General features: G+C 30.5%; 2 protein-coding genes across 3 annotated transcripts; one reads left to right on the top strand and one right to left on the bottom strand.

Moving 5' to 3' along the window:
* The first annotated feature begins 470 nt into the window (after positions 1-470).
* Positions 471-3,218, top strand: LOC140451224 (E3 SUMO-protein ligase ZBED1-like). Its single transcript, XM_072544961.1, has 2 exons — positions 471-1,083; positions 1,145-3,218. The coding sequence occupies exons 1-2, from the start codon at positions 471-473 to the stop codon at positions 1,495-1,497; spliced, it is 966 nt and encodes a 321-aa protein (XP_072401062.1). The 3' UTR covers positions 1,498-3,218.
* On the bottom strand, positions 2,128-6,670 carry LOC140451229 (uncharacterized). Of its 2 annotated transcripts, none has more exons than XM_072544966.1 (5): positions 6,133-6,653; positions 6,008-6,073; positions 5,849-5,920; positions 5,713-5,787; positions 2,128-5,317 (listed from the first exon to the last, which is right to left on the bottom strand). In XM_072544966.1, the coding sequence occupies exons 1-5, from the start codon at positions 6,254-6,256 to the stop codon at positions 4,974-4,976; spliced, it is 681 nt and encodes a 226-aa protein (XP_072401067.1). In that variant the 5' UTR covers positions 6,257-6,653; the 3' UTR covers positions 2,128-4,973. The 2 variants fall into 2 exon arrangements, with proteins under 2 accessions (XP_072401067.1, XP_072401072.1); XM_072544971.1 differs by having other exon boundaries at positions 3,361-5,317; positions 5,728-5,787; positions 6,133-6,670.
* Positions 6,671-18,064: the final 11,394 nt, after the last annotated feature.

Here is an 18,064-nt window from a genome sequence, read left to right as displayed (position 1 = left end):
TCTCTGGTGGCCTCTACAAAATACCTTCCAGGAAAACTATTAATGCTCTTTAAGATAAAAAGTACATCGCTGTGTCAAATTTGTTTCGCCAAAAAATACAGTCTTTAACATCGTATACTATAACCACAGATATATGGACTGAAACGATGCAGTCTAAAAGTTTTATTGGGTTAACATTACATTTTGTTGACGATCTTAAAATAGATTCTGTGGTATTGGGAGTCACTGAGTTATGTCAGTCACATACAGGAAAATATTTGCGGGAAGTATTGACTACCATTATGGAAGATTGGCATATTATGACGGAACATGTTTCGGCCATAATTACTGATGGAGCTGCAAACATCAATAATGCAGTGGAGACAATTTTTGGGAAAAAAAAAACATCTGCACTGTTTTGCACATCAAATTAATTTAATCGCTGAACGAGCCATTGGATCTTATGAACCCTTAACAGAACTTTAAAAAAAATGAAACAAATAATAACGTGGTTTAAGCACAGTGTAAATGCTAGTGATGAGTTAATAAAAGCTCAAGACCCAGATAATATGAAAAAACCAATTCAAGAAGTTTCCACTAGATGGAATTCAACATATTATTCCATTACTAGATTTCTCGAATTAAGAGATATAATTAATCAAATTGTCAATCGACATTCATCAGCACCAGGAATGATTAATGCTCGAGAAGCAGAAGAGCTAAAAGAGGTTCAAGATATATTGTTTCCCCTTGAAACTGCTACAAAACAACTGTCTGGTGAAAAATACACAACTAGTAGCATTGTCATTCCAATGATTTTTAATATACAGAAGAAAATTGAAGGAAGTACACCTAAATACGAAATTGGGAAGAAATTAAAAGAATCTCTCTTAGGAGAATGTAACAAACGTTTTGGAATGGCAGAACAAGTTCATTTACTATCAGTTTCCACGCTTCTTGATCCTCGCTTTAAGAAGATGAATTTTACTTCTCCATTAGATTGTGCAAAAGCAGTTCAAAATATACAAGAGGAACTGCAACTGAAAATGGACGTCTCTCAACAAAGCTTTTCTATCGTCAATGAACAAAAAGAAAAAGAACCAGGTAAACATTTTTTTGTCTTAATTTGTTGAATGATAATTAATCTAAATTTTAATTGTTTTAGCTATACCCGAAGTATTTGATTTATGGGAAGATCATTCAAGATTAATCTCTGAAAACACAAAACAAATATCAACATCTGCCCCTTCATCTGAGTTATCTCTTTATTTAAAAAGCTCAGTTTTATCAATAAAAGTAGAACCAATTAAATGGTGGGAAGAAAATAAAGCTACGTACCCGAATTTGGCAATTATAGCACATAAATATTTAGCATTGGAAGCCACATCCGTACCGTCTGAACGACTCTTTTCTAAAGCCGGCCAAACAGTAACCCAGCAACGAAACAGAATAAAAGGAAAGCTGCTATCAAAACTGTTATTTTTACAAGATATTGATAAGCATTATTGGGGCTTATAATTTTAATATATTACTTATTTGTTTTTTTTTTCTAATAATTTGGTTGTGTTTAAGATATCTATCAAGTCAAAATTTTTAATTGTTTAATATTAGGTTAAGGTTAGGTACACTGTTTTAATAAAATAAACTTAGTAACTATTGTTTTTAAGATGCTTTATTGTATAACTAAAACATATTCAAAACAAGTCCTCCAATTCCATTTTATTCTTCAATTTCAGGGAGTAGAAATGAAAATGCTGTATTCTTGAAAAAAATTCTGATGATGATCATTACGCATACACCACGTTTTTCAGCAATTAAATCACGTTTATATCACAGATCACCTAACCTCTAGATGCTTCACGACAATACTTTAGTTGGATATGAAATTCAGCGCTCCAAGAGATTTGTATCGGAACTAATTCAAGCGATAAATTACGCGGGAAATCCAAAATTTAATTTTGGTGGGAAAATTTAAATAAAGCTTAAAATATTTAAATATAATTTGGTATATTTGAAAAAAAAATTGTATTTGAAATTTTAAAATGTGCAAATTATTTTTAAATTCAAATATACACAATACCGTTTACGAAAAAATAAGACAAAATATAATTTATTTATTTATTTATTACATGTAAAACAACTTTGTATATAAAGTTAGCATAGAATAGAAATATGCTTTATTACCACTGAAAATTGTACAATTTTATGGACAAAGCTTACAAAAAGTCAGAAAAATAACAATTTAAAATTTACTGAAATTACATAAATCGTCAATATCACAAAATAAAAGATAATAAAACACACTATGTATTGCAAAATTTAAATAAATTGCAAATTGCATAATTAATCCTTACGAACTAATACGTTTAAGTTTCTGCATGTGATACTCAAATATATATTTATACAAATACTTTAGTTACTTGTACATAAAGCTATTCGTTAAAAAACTCTTCTACTGAATAATATGGTCTTTCAGATAGATAGGTTTTTGTTCTTTTACGGAACTTAAGGAAAGAAGTTGCAGATTTAGGTTGCAAAGGGAGATGGTTGTATAATCTTTTTACTGAATATAATATAGATTTCTTTACTAACGCAGTGGACGGGATCAGTAAATACGCATTAAAGGTTGAATTTCTGGTGGTGTAGTCATGATTAGGTCTTGCTGAAAAAACATGTATGCGTTTACGAATTAAGCAAACAGTTTCTAAAATATATAAAGAAGGAAGACTTAAAATCCCGTGATTTTTTAAGTATCTTCTGCAATATGTTATTCTACCGAGACCAAAAAGATACCGTATTGCTCTTTTTTGTTTGTAATTTAAAAACAACTGTCAGATTGGGCAGCTGTTCTAGAACCCCAAGAAAGAAGACCATATCGAAGATGAGACTCAAACAAAGAAAAATATGTTATTTTGGAAGATCCTAAATTAATTTTCTTCAAAACAGATCTTATTGCATAGCAGGCTGAGGCTAGTTTCGTACTTAACAAATCGATATGAAGGGACCATTTAAGGTTGCTGACTATAAAAATACCAAGAAATTTTACAGAATCAATGATACTGATCTGGCTATTATTAAGAAGCAAGGATTGAAGAGCTTTATAGGATAATGCTACTGTCTTATCCACGTTAAAAGAGAGTAAATTAGAGTCTGACTAGGTTTTTATTTTAAATAGATCAGAAGTTATAGTTGCATGAAGAATTGCAATATTAGAGTTTCTCCAGGTAATACTGGTATCATCAGCAAAAAGAAAAATGTTTCCATCGGTTTTAAGTTGGTGATGTGATTTATAAAGATAAGGAAAAGTAGAGGACCCAATACTGAACCTTGTGGTACTCCACATACAATGCTTTTGTGACTAGAAGCTGTATCATTTGCTATAACTAGTTATTTCCTATTCCCTAAGTAATATTGGAACCAATTCAAAGAAATACCTCGAATTCCATAGAAATTTTGTTTTTTTTATCAAAATGTCGTGATTTACACAATCAAAAGCTTTGGCATAGTCACAGAAAACAGTGGCAGTGTAAAGATTATTGTGTAGTGCTTAATAGACCTCATTTGGTACATACATAGCATCACTGGTACATTTATTACATAAAAACCCGATCTGACTTTGTGATTTTTTACAAATCATTAAATATACATATAACTTAAACTAAAAGAGCACATAATACACACTATACAAGCATGAATACAAATTAATGACTGGTATTAAGATGACCAATTATGGGGATAAATAGGATATTATGGAACAGATATATTTTTTATGTGTGCAACTAATGATCAGTAAAAATATGATACCAAGATCTCTAATTTCACTCATTTTAGTTGCTTTAGTAGGTACTTGAATGTATTTATTTATTTACGCATGTACCATTTACACAGGAACAAATATAAAATTTCTATAGTTAGCATATTAATATGGTAAATAAATAAACTACTCAAAGGCCGTTTGGAAATACATAAAAAAATACAAATTTCAATGTCAAAAAACAATTGAGATTTATTCTAGGAAAAAAAATGTACATCAATAATGGGTACATCCACCTTTGGCTCTCTTGAATTTTAAAATAATCGGCTACACTAGTTATCTCCACATAAAGTTTGAGATTATAAGCAAGGACTAAAAACCTGTTACTTAATTAATAAAGCTATATCATTAATAGACATATTGAACAGTAAAGATCCCAAATAAGGGCCATCAGATGAAACAATTATAGCAGAGGTAATAAGACTTTACCTTCATGTACCAAACCCAATTACTCAAGTAGAGTAATCGCTTCCACTTAAGCATAAAGTCCATACAGCTGAAGTTTATGAAGCAACACACCATGATTCAACCAGTAAAAGACCTTTGAAAAGTTAATATATATTTCACATACATGAACCTCCTTTTTGAAAGATGAAACAATGTGTTTTTGATAGATAATCAAATTAGTTAAGATAGACTTTTTACTTCCTAATCCATGTTGATGGCTGATCAATAGAACATTACAGTACCAATTAAAGGGTGGCACAGAAGCCACTTAAATAACTTAGGGATTGAAGATAGCATAACCACATCATTATTTATTTAAAAAAGGAGTAATATAACTACTATCATTCCAAGTTAAAGGATATAAGTTTAATGACGGTTTTAGTATGGTTAAATAAATAATAACATAAAGTTACACAGATAGTGTAAAGCATCTTTTTAGAAAATAACTGCGAACATTATCAGAATCATTATTTTCACGGTTTTCTTAGACCTCTTACCATAAAATCTAGAACATGATCTGCTATATATGAGTCTCTGTCATCTCCCATGTCTTCAAAACCTTCTATATATCTAGTATGCTCATTGTAATGAAGACTTGGCATAATCGCCATTTCGTCAAACATTATAGCTATATGCTTATCCATTCCTTCCATTTTTGATGTTGTTGCTTTTAGTGACTCAAATATTAACTTATTAATTCCTGGGCCTCCAATAGTTTAAGCCAGAAGTCTATTTAATGTTGATTTACTGGGTAAGATAAATATATTGGAAAGAATACTATATGAACGAGCACTTTGTTTGTATAAAGACAAAGCCAAACATTTCTCATTAAGAGTAAGTCGTCTAAGCTTTTTTGCTTAACGTTCTGAAGATCACCCAACTTATTTTCTTTATAAAACTCTTCAGCTTCAAACAGTCTGCGTTGAAAAGACTTTTTGCTATTTCTCTCCAAAGAGTATTTGTGGTGTAATTGTTTTAATGCTGCATATATTTTTTTCTTTTTAGGGGTAATTGTACCTCTTGATATATTACACTGCTGCAATATTTTCAGTGGTGTGATATTCTTAAGGGCAACACCTAAAAATAAATGTGATGTTAATTTCTTTATTCAATCCTTACAAGCAAAATCGATTCATTATATTAACCTTCGTGTAGTGGCATTACTGCGTGAGAGACTTAGTAGACTGTTTTTTGATGTGAGTATTAAACAATTTATTGTAAGTACTAGAATGTTTCAGTACCTTCATATATCTTTGTTAGATTTTAGCAATGGGAGATTATAAACACAGGCAAGCTCCTATTTCTAGTTTTTAGCCCCAGCTGGTCTATGACACTTAGGCAACTAAACTTAAAAACTCTAGTATCACTATCCGAAGGTTAAGCAAACTGTTAATTTTATAGTTAATCATATTAGAGAAAATTTACAAATCTGCTAATGACAATACAAAATATAAAATTTTAACTACAATTACCTTTTAAATCCTTACTCTCATCAGTTTGTATTAAAATTTCTTCGTTTGGTAACTGTGCATCATTGTGTTCGGCAACTAAAAAGTTTAATAAAATAGTAACCAATTTGAAAATTATTGTTATCTTCGTAATACTTACTACAATGGGGTATCTCAAATGATTGAAACATGTGTGTAGATTGTGCATCTCTACTTGTTGAAGGACTCTTAACTAAAACAAAAAGTTAATATAATAATTTATACCATGATTCACTTCAAGTAAAATAATTTTTTTTAATTACATATTAGGGTTACTTACTTTTGGTTACATTTGCTTCCACACACAACATTGAAATACTTCTGGGATGTACATTAGAAGAAGAATCTAAAATCAATCATCAATCAGTTAATTGTTCTCTAATATCAAATATTTATTGGACTCACCATACAAATGTAAGCTAGGAATTGCATTTTTATACAATTTATGGCTCCATGAAGAAACAAACTTATCTTCAAAGTGTCTGTGGCAGATTCGTTTTGTTTTAAAAACTGTACTGGAATTCATCATATCATATCATGGATTTTTTATAACACTAAGTCACTTCCTAAATCGTATAATGTCTTTATCAGGATTTGGAAAGGCATGTCTAATTGATGACGAATTGGTACATTGTAGGATACAACATTTATTGTGAAAAACCATATTTAACTAATTATTATTAATCTGCAAAATACTGTTTGAACACCGCCACGAACATTTAAAACACAGATCACTGAGGTAGGTGATTTGTAATTTACAAACTAACTTGAGGTTAATGCTAACAATAACCCAGAGATATTAAACCAAGTTTAGTTTAATTTCTTTGCAATAATAACCATCAAATTCAAATCAAAATCTGACTATATAGACGCTAATCAATTACTGACAATTAGCGATTGACATATTGACAATTATAATTTTTAGTTGTGTTCTAAACCTAAACTGCAGAGTAAAGGTAAAGACAGAGTAAAGCGACATCTGAAGATTTGTATTGGTACTACAAATGACATTTAGTTTAGTTTGACCTTGAGCTACCTACGTGAAACGTCTAGTTATTAGTGGTCTGTGGTTTATATAATACTTATTTAGTTTATTATTTTCACATTACTCAACATTTGTAAAAACATCGATGTTTTCTTTTCGATATTTCGGTACTATCGATGTTCAGCTTCGATGTTATCATCGATGTTCAACATCGATGTTTTTTACCGATGTCGCATCCCTAGTCACAATACTTCACAATAACAGTAAATAGTAAATATTTAAAATGACATTGAATTAAAGAAGTGTGACCATATATTTTTTAGAGAATCTACCAACAATCAGGTTGAAAATCTACTAAAAACTACCAAATGATACTACGCATGCGCCATTGCAAAAAAATGGTTTATACTTTAAATATGTGACGTGAGAACATCGAGCTAAAAGACAAGAGAGGGAATGTAAAGGTAGTGGGGGCAAAAATATTGTTAGACAGGAAGTGCCGTCTTAAGAGGCCACTTTAAACAAGGAAAGAAAGTCTCTTTCCTTGTTTAAGAAATCAAATTTAATTGGGTTATGTCATTGCTGATGTTATTGTTTGTCCCAACTGTCACATTAAAGAATCTTTATATTTTCTATTAAAGTTTTTTAACAATTATTTCACATTTTATACTATTATCGTTATTATTTAATTACAACTTTATTGTGTTCTAGTGTTAAAAAAAGTATTTAAAGTGTTTGGAACTTTTTTAAGTGTTTGCATCTTTAAAATATATATGTTTTAGAATATAAAATATATTATAAAAACTTATCACCATGGTAAGCTGTATTGCTTGTGGCCTTTCCCACAAAACAAGAAAGGAGAAAACATCTTTTCATCGGTAAGTATTTGTTGAAATTAATTATTAAAATTTAGAAATAAAAATTATTTCCTTGTCGACCAGTCACTACACTTCAAACCAGTGGCGTAACGAAAATTTCTTTTATTAACTGTATCATAAGTGTGAAAGTAGAACTAGAAAATTTCAATTTTTGTTGACTTTGACTAATGTAATACTCATTAGTTACCTGTGGCAAACAAAGTAATATAAATTTATGTAACTGATAGTGTTTGAATAGAAGGTAGAAAATCTAAAATTTATTATATATACCTTGTACCGTTCGCGTCATAAAAAACTGGTACAACTCTTATAATCGAAAATCGTATTTTTTAAGTTGTGTAAATTGAGCTTTTCACATGTGTCATTCTAATTTCGAAGGCAACGTTGCCAGTTCAACGAAAATATTATATCAAACCAGCTAAAAGCAGGGCTGTGCGACAGGTCGCAAGTTTTTAGTATATTAAAATCTAAAACAATATCGAGCATTCTCGATTAGTCAGTCACATTTATATTTAAACATTTATTTAAACATACATTTTAAAAAATTCTATTAATTTTGAAATTTTCCATTATCTCAGTACCCATACATTGATTCGCGTTTAATTATAATTTGTGAAAATATTTCATTTTGACAAACTTGTCAAATGTGACTGATGGCAAGCAATATTTTTTATGTTTAATTTTTATGTTTAATCGTTCGGATATGTTCGGGAAGTTTTCAGTTCTGTTATAAGAGGATTTTTAAGATAGACGATGATATCTTACTCCGCTTAATTTTATTCTCATTATTATTTATACACCGTAAATCATTTAATTTTGAAAAAAATATGCATGTCAATGGGTAGGTAAATGTTTTTTGTTTACATTTTATACATAATAATGTAAAAAAGTAATAGTCTCTTTATAGATAAAAACGAATTACAATTAGGGTGTAGATTCAACCTCCATAAGGAACATTACAGTGAGATATTGGATTGTAATGTAATACTGTCACGTTTTGAAAAGCATTTTTCTATGTAGGATAAAGTATAATATTAGTTTTTCACATTTATCGTTTATGTAATAAATAATAAATTAATTTAAGTAGTTTGCCTGTTACTAAACTTATTGACATAACATACAGTCAACAGTTTGTGTTCGGTAAGTAATTAAGTAAAGTATAAAATTACAGTAGATGCATTCCAATGTTTCCTGTGCCAATACCCTACGTTTAAATATCGTTCAACATTTTGGACATTAACTTAATCCTCTCTCTGGTTATTAAATTTATTAGATACGGTTTTTTGTTGTTAATAATAAAAATAATACCTATCTAAATACTTTATACATTTTTGAACGTTATTTTTTACGTTTTAAGTTTTATTTAAATTTACTGAAATTTCGTTATCTGTGATGGCAACAACGAATTAATTCACGAACCATTGTGTCCAGTCTGAACACAGGTTTACATTGGGAAAAAAAAGTGTACCAGTTTTATATGACGGGAAGTGTACCTACTATATAAAGCATTTCAATTTTTAGGTTTCCCAAGAATGATACTCAAAGGAAAATGTGGGTTAATTTTATTGGAAAAACGGAAATGGATGTAAAGAAATTTTCCTATTTATGTTCACATCATTTTACAGAGGAGGATTTTGACATATCATCTTCAAAATCAAGGTTGAAGCCTGGTGCCATTCCTAGTAAAATTATTGTTAGACAAAGATATGTTAGTTTATTTGCATTATGTTTATTTTAATTTTGTCCAAAGCTTATAAAGAATATAAGATAAGGTGTTTATATGCTGTTTCATAATTTTGTAGTCTAGAATTGGTGAATTTGATGTAGCTTATGATCCTAATAAAATTCGATTTGACCCAGACCTATTACCCAATTCCACAGAAAATCTATCCACTTCCAAAGATATCCCCACTGGTAAAAGAAAAGCATCATGTTTAGAAGGTAAGTCAATGCAACACAATGAGTGTACTTTGTAAAGATATGGCACAACATAAATAAGGTAAAATATATTTATTTGCATATTTATTCACTGACGTTTTGATCTCTATAGACAGAAACATACATACATAAGAAGGTATATTTATTTTGGGAAGAAATGTAAAAAATTAAAAGTGTGTAGGCTACCAACTTACCAAGCTTACTTAATGCCTATGACTTACCTATTTAAAAAAAAGTCACATTTTTTTGTAATATTTTTTAATATCAAAGACATTAAAAGTATAAATCCATTATTTTTTTTAGAAACTCCAAGAAAGAAGAAATTTAGAAGGCAAATCCAAATACTTTCTGCTAAGAATATATTTAAAACTAAACAAGTGCGTAGATTACAAAAAAGGGTTTGGGCTCAGCGGAGAAGAATTTTTAAGTTGAGTAGTATCGTAAAAGAGCTATCAAAAAAAAATTATTTAATGAAGACCAAGTCCATACAATTATGGAACAATTTGGACCAAATGAACAATTAATTAATCGTTTGTTTAATAAAACTACAAAACAAATAGTATCTAGGGAATATTCTCCTGAAATTAGAAAGTTTGCTCTTACTTTACATTTTTATTCTGCCGCTGCATATCAATACCTAAGGAAACGGTTTTTAAATTGTTTACCACATGTAAAAACTTTATCAAAATGGTATAGTTCACTGAATGCTGAACCAGGATTCACTACAGAGGTTTTGAATTTGTTAAAATGTAAAGTTCAAAGTAGCGATAAAAAAATTGTCTGTTCTCTTGTGATGGATGAAATGAATATCCGAGAAAAAATTGATTACTTCAATGACAAATATTATGGTTATGTTGATTTCGGAGCAGAACATGATAAAAGTTGTGACATCGCCAATAAAGTATTAGTGTTTCTTATAACTGCTATTAATGAGTCGTGGAAAATTGCGGTTGGATATTTTTTTATACATACTTTAACAGGCAAACAAAAATCTGAACTTGTACAACAGTGTTTGTCTATTTTGCATGAATGTGGTCTAGTTATAATAAATGTAACTTTTGATGGTTGTTCCACAAATCAAACAATGGCCAACATTTTAGGGTGTAATCTAAATGATATTTTTAATTTACAAACAAATATAAATAGCGTAGGAAATACTTTTATTTTACCAGATCCATCACATATGATCAAATTAGTGCGTAATATTTTTGGCGAAAGAAAAATTATTATAGATGGAGATGGAAATGAAATTAACTTTTATTACTTAGAACAACTTTTTAATTTACAAGACAGTGAAGGTCTCTGTCTTGCAAATAAAATAAAAAAATACCACATAAATTTCTTTCGACAAAAGATGAAAGTGAAATTGGCTACCCAGCTTCTCAGCCGATCAGTTGCTGATGCTCTCGAATATTGTAGGGACAAAATAGGAATAACTGTTTTTCAAAATTGCTCAGCTACTATAAAATTTATTAGGATTATGAATGATGCCTTTGATATTGTAAATTCGAGAAGACTATCAGCTTTTCATTATAAAAAGGCTCTTTGTGAAAATAATATAAAGCAAATAGAAGACTTTGCTATCACTTTTTCTTCATATATAGATAAGTTATATTTTTCGAATGGAGAACGTATACTGAGTTCTAACAGGAAAATGGGTTTATTGGGACTAGCAGCTGGATTTAAAACCATTATCAATATTTATTATACCTATATTGTAGGTCCCAATCCTATATTAAAATTTTTACCTGTTTATAAATGTAGTCAGGATCACCTTGAACTTTTTTTTGGATTAGTTAGAAGAGGGTTGGGAAATAATGATAATCCAAGTTGTCTTCAGTTTAAAGCTATATATAAGAAATTGCTGGTTCATTCTGAAATAAGAGATAGTGGTCTAGGTAACTGTGTTCCTTTAAGTGAAATAAATATTCTTAATTGTCCCTATAAAAAACCAGTAGATATTATAAATGAAAGTAATATAATATACAACACTGTTAACAAAGACACTGTAGATAATTGTTTTGCTGAAGACGATTATAGTTTTTTGGGAACAAAGTGTAATTTGAGTATATTTTCAGAGGAAATTGTCAAATATATAGCTGGATTTGTCTCAAAAAAATTAGGTAGGCAATTAAAGTGTGAAATTTGTGTCTCTGCCTTATTTGGTCTAAAAAATAATTTCTTAAATAGTTTTATAGTTTCTAAAGATCGTGGAGGATTAACCTACCCCTCCAGCGACGTAATTTTAATTTGTTTTCGTGTTGAAGCTATTCTAAAACAAGAACTAAAAACAACTAAATACCCTCGTATTAATAAACAGCTTGTGAGTATACAAGTTTTAAAATATTTTTGTAATAAAGACATATTCTGTGCAATTAAAAGTCATTGCTTTGATAACAGTCCTGTGGAAAACCACATAATTCTGTTGATCAAAGCAATAATTAATTATTACTGTGACATCAGAATAAGATTTGCATGTAAAAATATTTCCCCAGCTGATAGAATTAGAAGTCAGTATACCAATCTTATACAATTTAAAGGACAGTAGTGTATCAATATTTCTTAAAATTATGCTCTAATTATTACTTTTAAGTCACAAATAAATATCTCCTGTTACATTGTTATTATGTTGTAGTGTTCCACAAGTAAAGACAATAATTAATTATTACTGTGACATCAGAATAAGATTTATTCTGATGTCACAGTAATAATTAACGTTTAGTGTAGTGTTTAACATATAGTTCAATTTTTCCTTTTCAGATACACCAGCATCCGCGCTTTTTAAATAGTCGTACTTTACTACTAATATTAAGGCTTTATTACCTATAACCACAGTATAGACACAGTATAGATAACAACCAGTATTCTCACTCTACCGCGGTACCTTTGATCTTTTTAGACAAAATTCGGTGACCTTGACGCCATATTTTCTGGACGAAAACCGAGGACTGGCCCTGCACATATGGACGCGACAGAGCCGACTTTGATTTATTTAACAAAATTGATTTTAATTTCAACCAATTTCAAAACTCTTCTTGCTACTCTTTCATTCTTCGAGAAATTAAAAAAAAAACCTAAAATTGTTTCTTTCTCTGCGTTGTATTTATGATTTTGTTTTCTAAAGTTTCACAACTATTTGTTACAGAACTGTCTTATACACTATCAAAAAAAAATCAAATGGAGAGTTATGCAACAGTTTTTAATAAATATGCTAGTTTTAAAGCTGTATGGTTATAAAGTAGAATAAAATGCAAAGTTTCATTTCAAAATTCAAATACAGAGTTTGAAATCAGTTAATATATTTTAATTATATCTCACTAAAAACACAAGAGGACGTGAACAAAACTCCTAAATATATATATTGATTAGTGATTGATCTTACCTGTTCATTGTAATAGACTATTTTAACTTGTTATTTCGATATAAACGATTAAATAATCGTTTTATTATTTTTTTCTTTTAGTTTTATTTTCATATTTTTGAGTATTGAAATTTCTGTTGTTGAATTTTAATAAATAGTACAAACGTATACGGCTAAATAAAGTTGTACAATATTTTTTGAGTATTGAAATTTCTGTTTTGAATTTTAATAAATAGTACAAACGTACAAGGCTAAATAAAGTACAATATTTGTGTTGAAAAACATGTTTTAATAATATTCGGCTGTACAGCTAATATTTCAAAATTCTTTTGAAATAGAATGTCAAGTATACCTCCTTATAAAGTCAACAGAATCAACAGTAGGGATTTTTAGATTATCAAATGTGTCACCGGTTCTATTTTTATATACATTAACATATGAATATACAGTTTTATCCGACAAATTAGTTACACTTTTTGAGTAGCTGTCTGGTATATTATTTTTAAATAATATATTAGGGCTGGGTAAACAAAACTTGCTACACAAAACATTTTTGTAAAACACAGGCCCCTTGAAGTACATTAAGAGACATCCTGTTTAAACTGATTACTGAATCTTCTACCTCTTGCCTTTTTCTAGATTGTAAAATTTGAACATTTATGAAATTAGCTAAATTTAAGGAAGGACAAAATTTAGATGTAAGTGCCATATTATCACATTATCGACACATTTCTTTTCTGTAGAATGTAACATCTGAATTTTTTATTTAAATAATGGTTTTCCTTTCATAATTTCATAACTGTACTTCATAACACAATTTTTCTTTGAGTTTTTTCTTACAATCCTTGTTGATGTACATTAGACGTCCAACGGAATCGTACAAAGTGCTAAAAGTAGCGTCATCCTGTTAATGTTAAGAATGTATTTGTGGAAATAAAAAATAAATTTTTAAATGAACTTCATTTATTATTACATGTAAAATTAGATATTTATTTATTTATTAATAACAAAGGTAACAGACCCACTGTCAAAATTATACAAAAATACATTGTAGATAAATACAATTACAGATAAAAATCTGTTTATGTCCATATAGCTTGGCTAGTAGCTTTGTGAACCTCGACGAGTGGCTGAAGTGGTCTATCAATCGTTTGAAGAAGGTTGTGTGGTCCAGTTTGGGGTCTGCATGCGTCTTGGCCCATGTAGATGCCTATCCTTCGTACCCATGCTCCAGGAGGTACGCTGTTCAGTGTCTTCCTTCTATGTGTCTGTTCGCTGTTCAGTGTCTCTGCTCTGCTGAACTTCTTCAGGCCTGGCTTCCATCTTGGTGTAGGGGCAGGTGGTTAAGGCTAGCGCTGTCACTGCTTGGGTGAGGGCTGCTAACATCTGTCCTACATCTGGAGTCGATGGAATGCCTGACGTCGCAGGCTGTGGTGGAAGTTGGGCTGTCATGTCGGTCACAGGTGGTGTGAAAAGGCCTGACGTCGCAGGCGGTGTGGACTCTGTCAGCTCAGGGTGTGGTGATGTCCGTTCTAAGAGTTGAGCGCCATGTCGGTAACGTAAGGAACTCTCAGCTCCCTCAGGAGAGAGAGAAGGCTCGTTACTCGCTCTATCCATCGCTTTCTGGGACCTAAGAGGGTAGGGTTCTCGGTCAGTGGCCATAGACACGGGGTATGGACACTTAGCTAGGATTAAATGCCTTTTAATAAAGAAACACAATAAATACTGTTTATTGAGATAATAATAATAGTAATTAAATTGTTAGAAAACAAACATTAAGTTATAGAATCATTTTGTAGCTTAGAATTTCAGAAGTTAAACAAATTCTATCTCATGAGCACTAATTTGCATGCATGAGAAGTCAGATAATGTAAATTCTGACACAGTGAACGGAGAGGAATATGAAAACAAATTAGCTAAAGCAATTCAGGAGGTTGGATTATTCTATAAACCGTTGGTTTTGTTCAAATATGATTTTGAATGTTATTTTACATTGTCCGGGTCTTGTTACATGAATTTGTCGAGTCTTGTTACATGAATTTTAATGAATAGTACAAACATACACAGCTAAATAAAGTTATACAATATTTTAGTGGAAATTGTTCACAAGGGTGGCTAAAATTTATGATACTAAATAGAGAAACATATGTTTGACTAATATTCCGCTTTGCAACTAATATACCAAAATTCTTGTGAAAGAGACAGTCAAGTATACTAATATAGTTAACAAAATCACCCAAAATCAATAATTGGGTATATTAATTATTGAGTGATATTATCTGTTCATTGTAATAAAAAATAGTATTTTGACTTATTATATTGTTATAAACAAGTAAATAATATTTTATTGATGTTTCCAAATAATCAATTTATTATTTTTTCTTTTAGTTTTATTTTCATGTTTTTGAATCTTGTACCCTCTGGATGATCGATTGAAGGTTACACAAAGAACGGTACTAGGCTCGGGCTTCAGTCTGGTAGAGGTATCTTGGTCGGGGTTCTTGTTACAGCTCAAATATCACGGATCAATTAAGGAAGTACTTACGACACAAAGACAAGAAGTTAGAAGAGAAGATAAGAGATAAGAGAAGAAAAGTTATTTGGGCACCACCCTATTTTTAGAGGAACAGGGAAACCTTAAGGCATAGAGAATACGATAATGAGAAAGATAAGAAACAGTTAAGATACGCGAGAATAAAATAAACCGTGAGAGAAAAGGTATCTTGATCGTGCGGTACACACTCAATATTTCGACACAGATACACTAATTATACGATAAAACAAATAACATAAATCAGTAAAAATGCCTGAAAGAGATACACCATGCACAATAATATATATTCATATCATAACAATAAAAATAAAAAGCAAAAGGTTCGTCAACAAAATTATATTGAGGTATATAAAAAAAATACACTATAACAATCTTTACGGCACAGTTAGATGACACGAGATAAGTGATTGATTAATTTATAATCGAATAAAAACAAAAAATATTTTTTTTGGGAAAATAATTCTGCATAACGTAGTATTCTCAAGAATAGAAGAAAGCAAGGGACATTATAATAGTCAATATTCGTCAAACAAATTATTATTATGCCTTGAGAACACTTAAACGTTTACCAAAAATTTTTTTATTGAATGTGATCACCTCAAATCTATATATGAAATTTAACATAAATATACCCTACATTAATATAAAAGAAATGGTCCGTAATTTATACATATATTATATCGTAGGTTCAAACTCATAATAGTTCGTTCCGTTTAACCATAAACAGCAAGGTCACTAAACTAAACGTTATAAATCAAATTCTTACGGTTTAGGTATCAAAGTTGAGCTTTAGTCAATAAAATTTACTACTCACAATTAATATGCCACAGGTGGATACAGATAGTGGCGTTAGGCCTTCAATAAAGTCACTTGACACTTGGTCCTCGGCAACAGGTAGCTACAGCAACGAATTACGGTTTTCACTCCGTAATTCTTCGGGTTGATTTCGGCAGACGAGAGGATAAACAGCCAAACAGGAATAGCACAGGTAATAATCGGTAGTAGAGATGAATGATGAATAATGCACAATGAATAGTGAATATTAAATAATGGCTAATGGCTAATGGCTAATCGTTAATGGCTAATGGTTAATGGCTAATGGTTAATCGTTAATGGCTAATGGTTAATCGGCAAACAGAAGTGACCTCGTTCCTTCGAAGTGGAACACGTCTGTTGGACAAAAGAGAAAATATTTAATATAGGACTCACTGTGTAAAGATAAATAAGGGTGAATTGAAAATCCACTTACCGCCGATTGTCGAAGATAAGACCGCTTGCCACAGGAACCAACTTGGAAATGAATATCGGATTGTGAATTTAGAAGGGCTTAGACAAGCGAAGGTTGAAAATAGGGAAGGGATATTGGCTGAAGGATGCCACGCGAAATTGACATTAAATATCCGAGATATTGGGGTTCATTTTCGTAGCGTTTACCAATAGAAAGTAAAGTTTCTACGAAAAACAACTCTTCTGATTTTCTGAGAAGGTAGCTCGGAGATTTCACAATAGGTCCTTTTTCCTTTGTTATTAGGAAAGATTTTTATGTAGCAAAACAAGATAAAAAGAAGAAGAAACATTTGGCGAAGTTATTTCTTTGTTAAAAAAAAGGCGTAACAAAACGAAGATATGCAGGCATGGGCGGCGTGAAAATAGTTTATTAAAGGGAATAATTTAAAGAAATTATGAACATGCTTCACAGCCCTTTCCACGATGTAAACTGGGTGTACTGAGTTTGCATCGGAACTGTGAAACAAGGAAGCATGGGAGAACTATCGTAAAGACAAGTTGAGAAAAACAAGGAAAGTTTACGTTACTACGATAACACATACGTACAATATGACCAAGTAACATTATAACATAACATAAACGATACACTAAATAGTATCTATCTAACACAATAGACAAAACATAAAAGTAATTCTACAAGTTTTACAAAAGTTATAAAGGTATATGCTTAATAATTATAATTTTTACAAAAGGTATGAAAGTACAAGCTTAATGAATTTATTTAACCTATATAATATTTTTATACAACTATGTTAATATATACACTTATGTGTCAAAAGGTATAAGAGGGTATCCGCTCGATATTGTTACAGCAAAATAGGACACGTAAGGCAAACAAGGCAATATGGAGATCGTTAAACAATGAGCGAGAGAGTGAGTTCGTCGCGAGATTGTTAACGTGAGGCACCTTGGTTTAAATAACACTGTATCAATAGATAGTCCGAGTATTTTGCTTAGATATCATCACTAGAAAGATAGACTTAACCTAGTTTCAGTGGTGTAAGAAGATAGCTAAAAATCCATATAACGGTACTTATTGAAATATAAGCGGTAATAATAGACGATTAATATGCCAACGTTTTTCGTAACCCGGCATAAAGGTAATAAGACTAATGTTAAGTTTTGGTTAGGTAGGTAGGGAGTTTGTAACTAACAAGGAGAATTGTAATGAGGATTTGCGTACTTAGTATCTCTTAATGATTATCAAAAGTCTATGCAGTATTAACAAGAGATTGAGATTTAATAGAGTTAAAAATTATATTTCCGTAATGTGGTTGCAAAAACCCGAGGTTTAGGAGCAGGGGGTACATATGGTACATAATTTTTCAGGTGCA

Source organism: Diabrotica undecimpunctata, chromosome 1, assembly GCF_040954645.1.
Source record: "Diabrotica undecimpunctata isolate CICGRU chromosome 1, icDiaUnde3, whole genome shotgun sequence".
Lineage (NCBI taxonomy): Eukaryota > Metazoa > Arthropoda > Insecta > Coleoptera > Chrysomelidae > Diabrotica > Diabrotica undecimpunctata.
This window is presented reverse-complemented; position numbering and strand designations above follow the sequence as displayed.

Bases quoted from the DNA above. Each gene is read 5' to 3' on its own strand.
- LOC140451229 (XM_072544966.1), bottom strand. From the start codon at position 6,256: ATGATGAATTCCAGTACAGTTTTTAAAACAAAACGAATCTGCCACAGA. The intron at 5,788-5,848 runs GTAAGTATTACG...TAAACTTTTTAG, and splicing joins ATTTGAGATACCCCATTGTA to TTGCCGAACACAATGATGCA. The intron at 5,318-5,712 runs GTAATTGTAGTT...ATTTATTTTTAG, and splicing joins TGAGAGTAAGGATTTAAAAG to GTGTTGCCCTTAAGAATATC.
- LOC140451224 (XM_072544961.1), top strand. From the start codon at position 471: ATGAAACAAATAATAACGTGGTTTAAGCACAGTGTAAATGCTAGTGAT. The intron at 1,084-1,144 runs GTAAACATTTTT...TAATTGTTTTAG, and splicing joins ACAAAAAGAAAAAGAACCAG to CTATACCCGAAGTATTTGAT.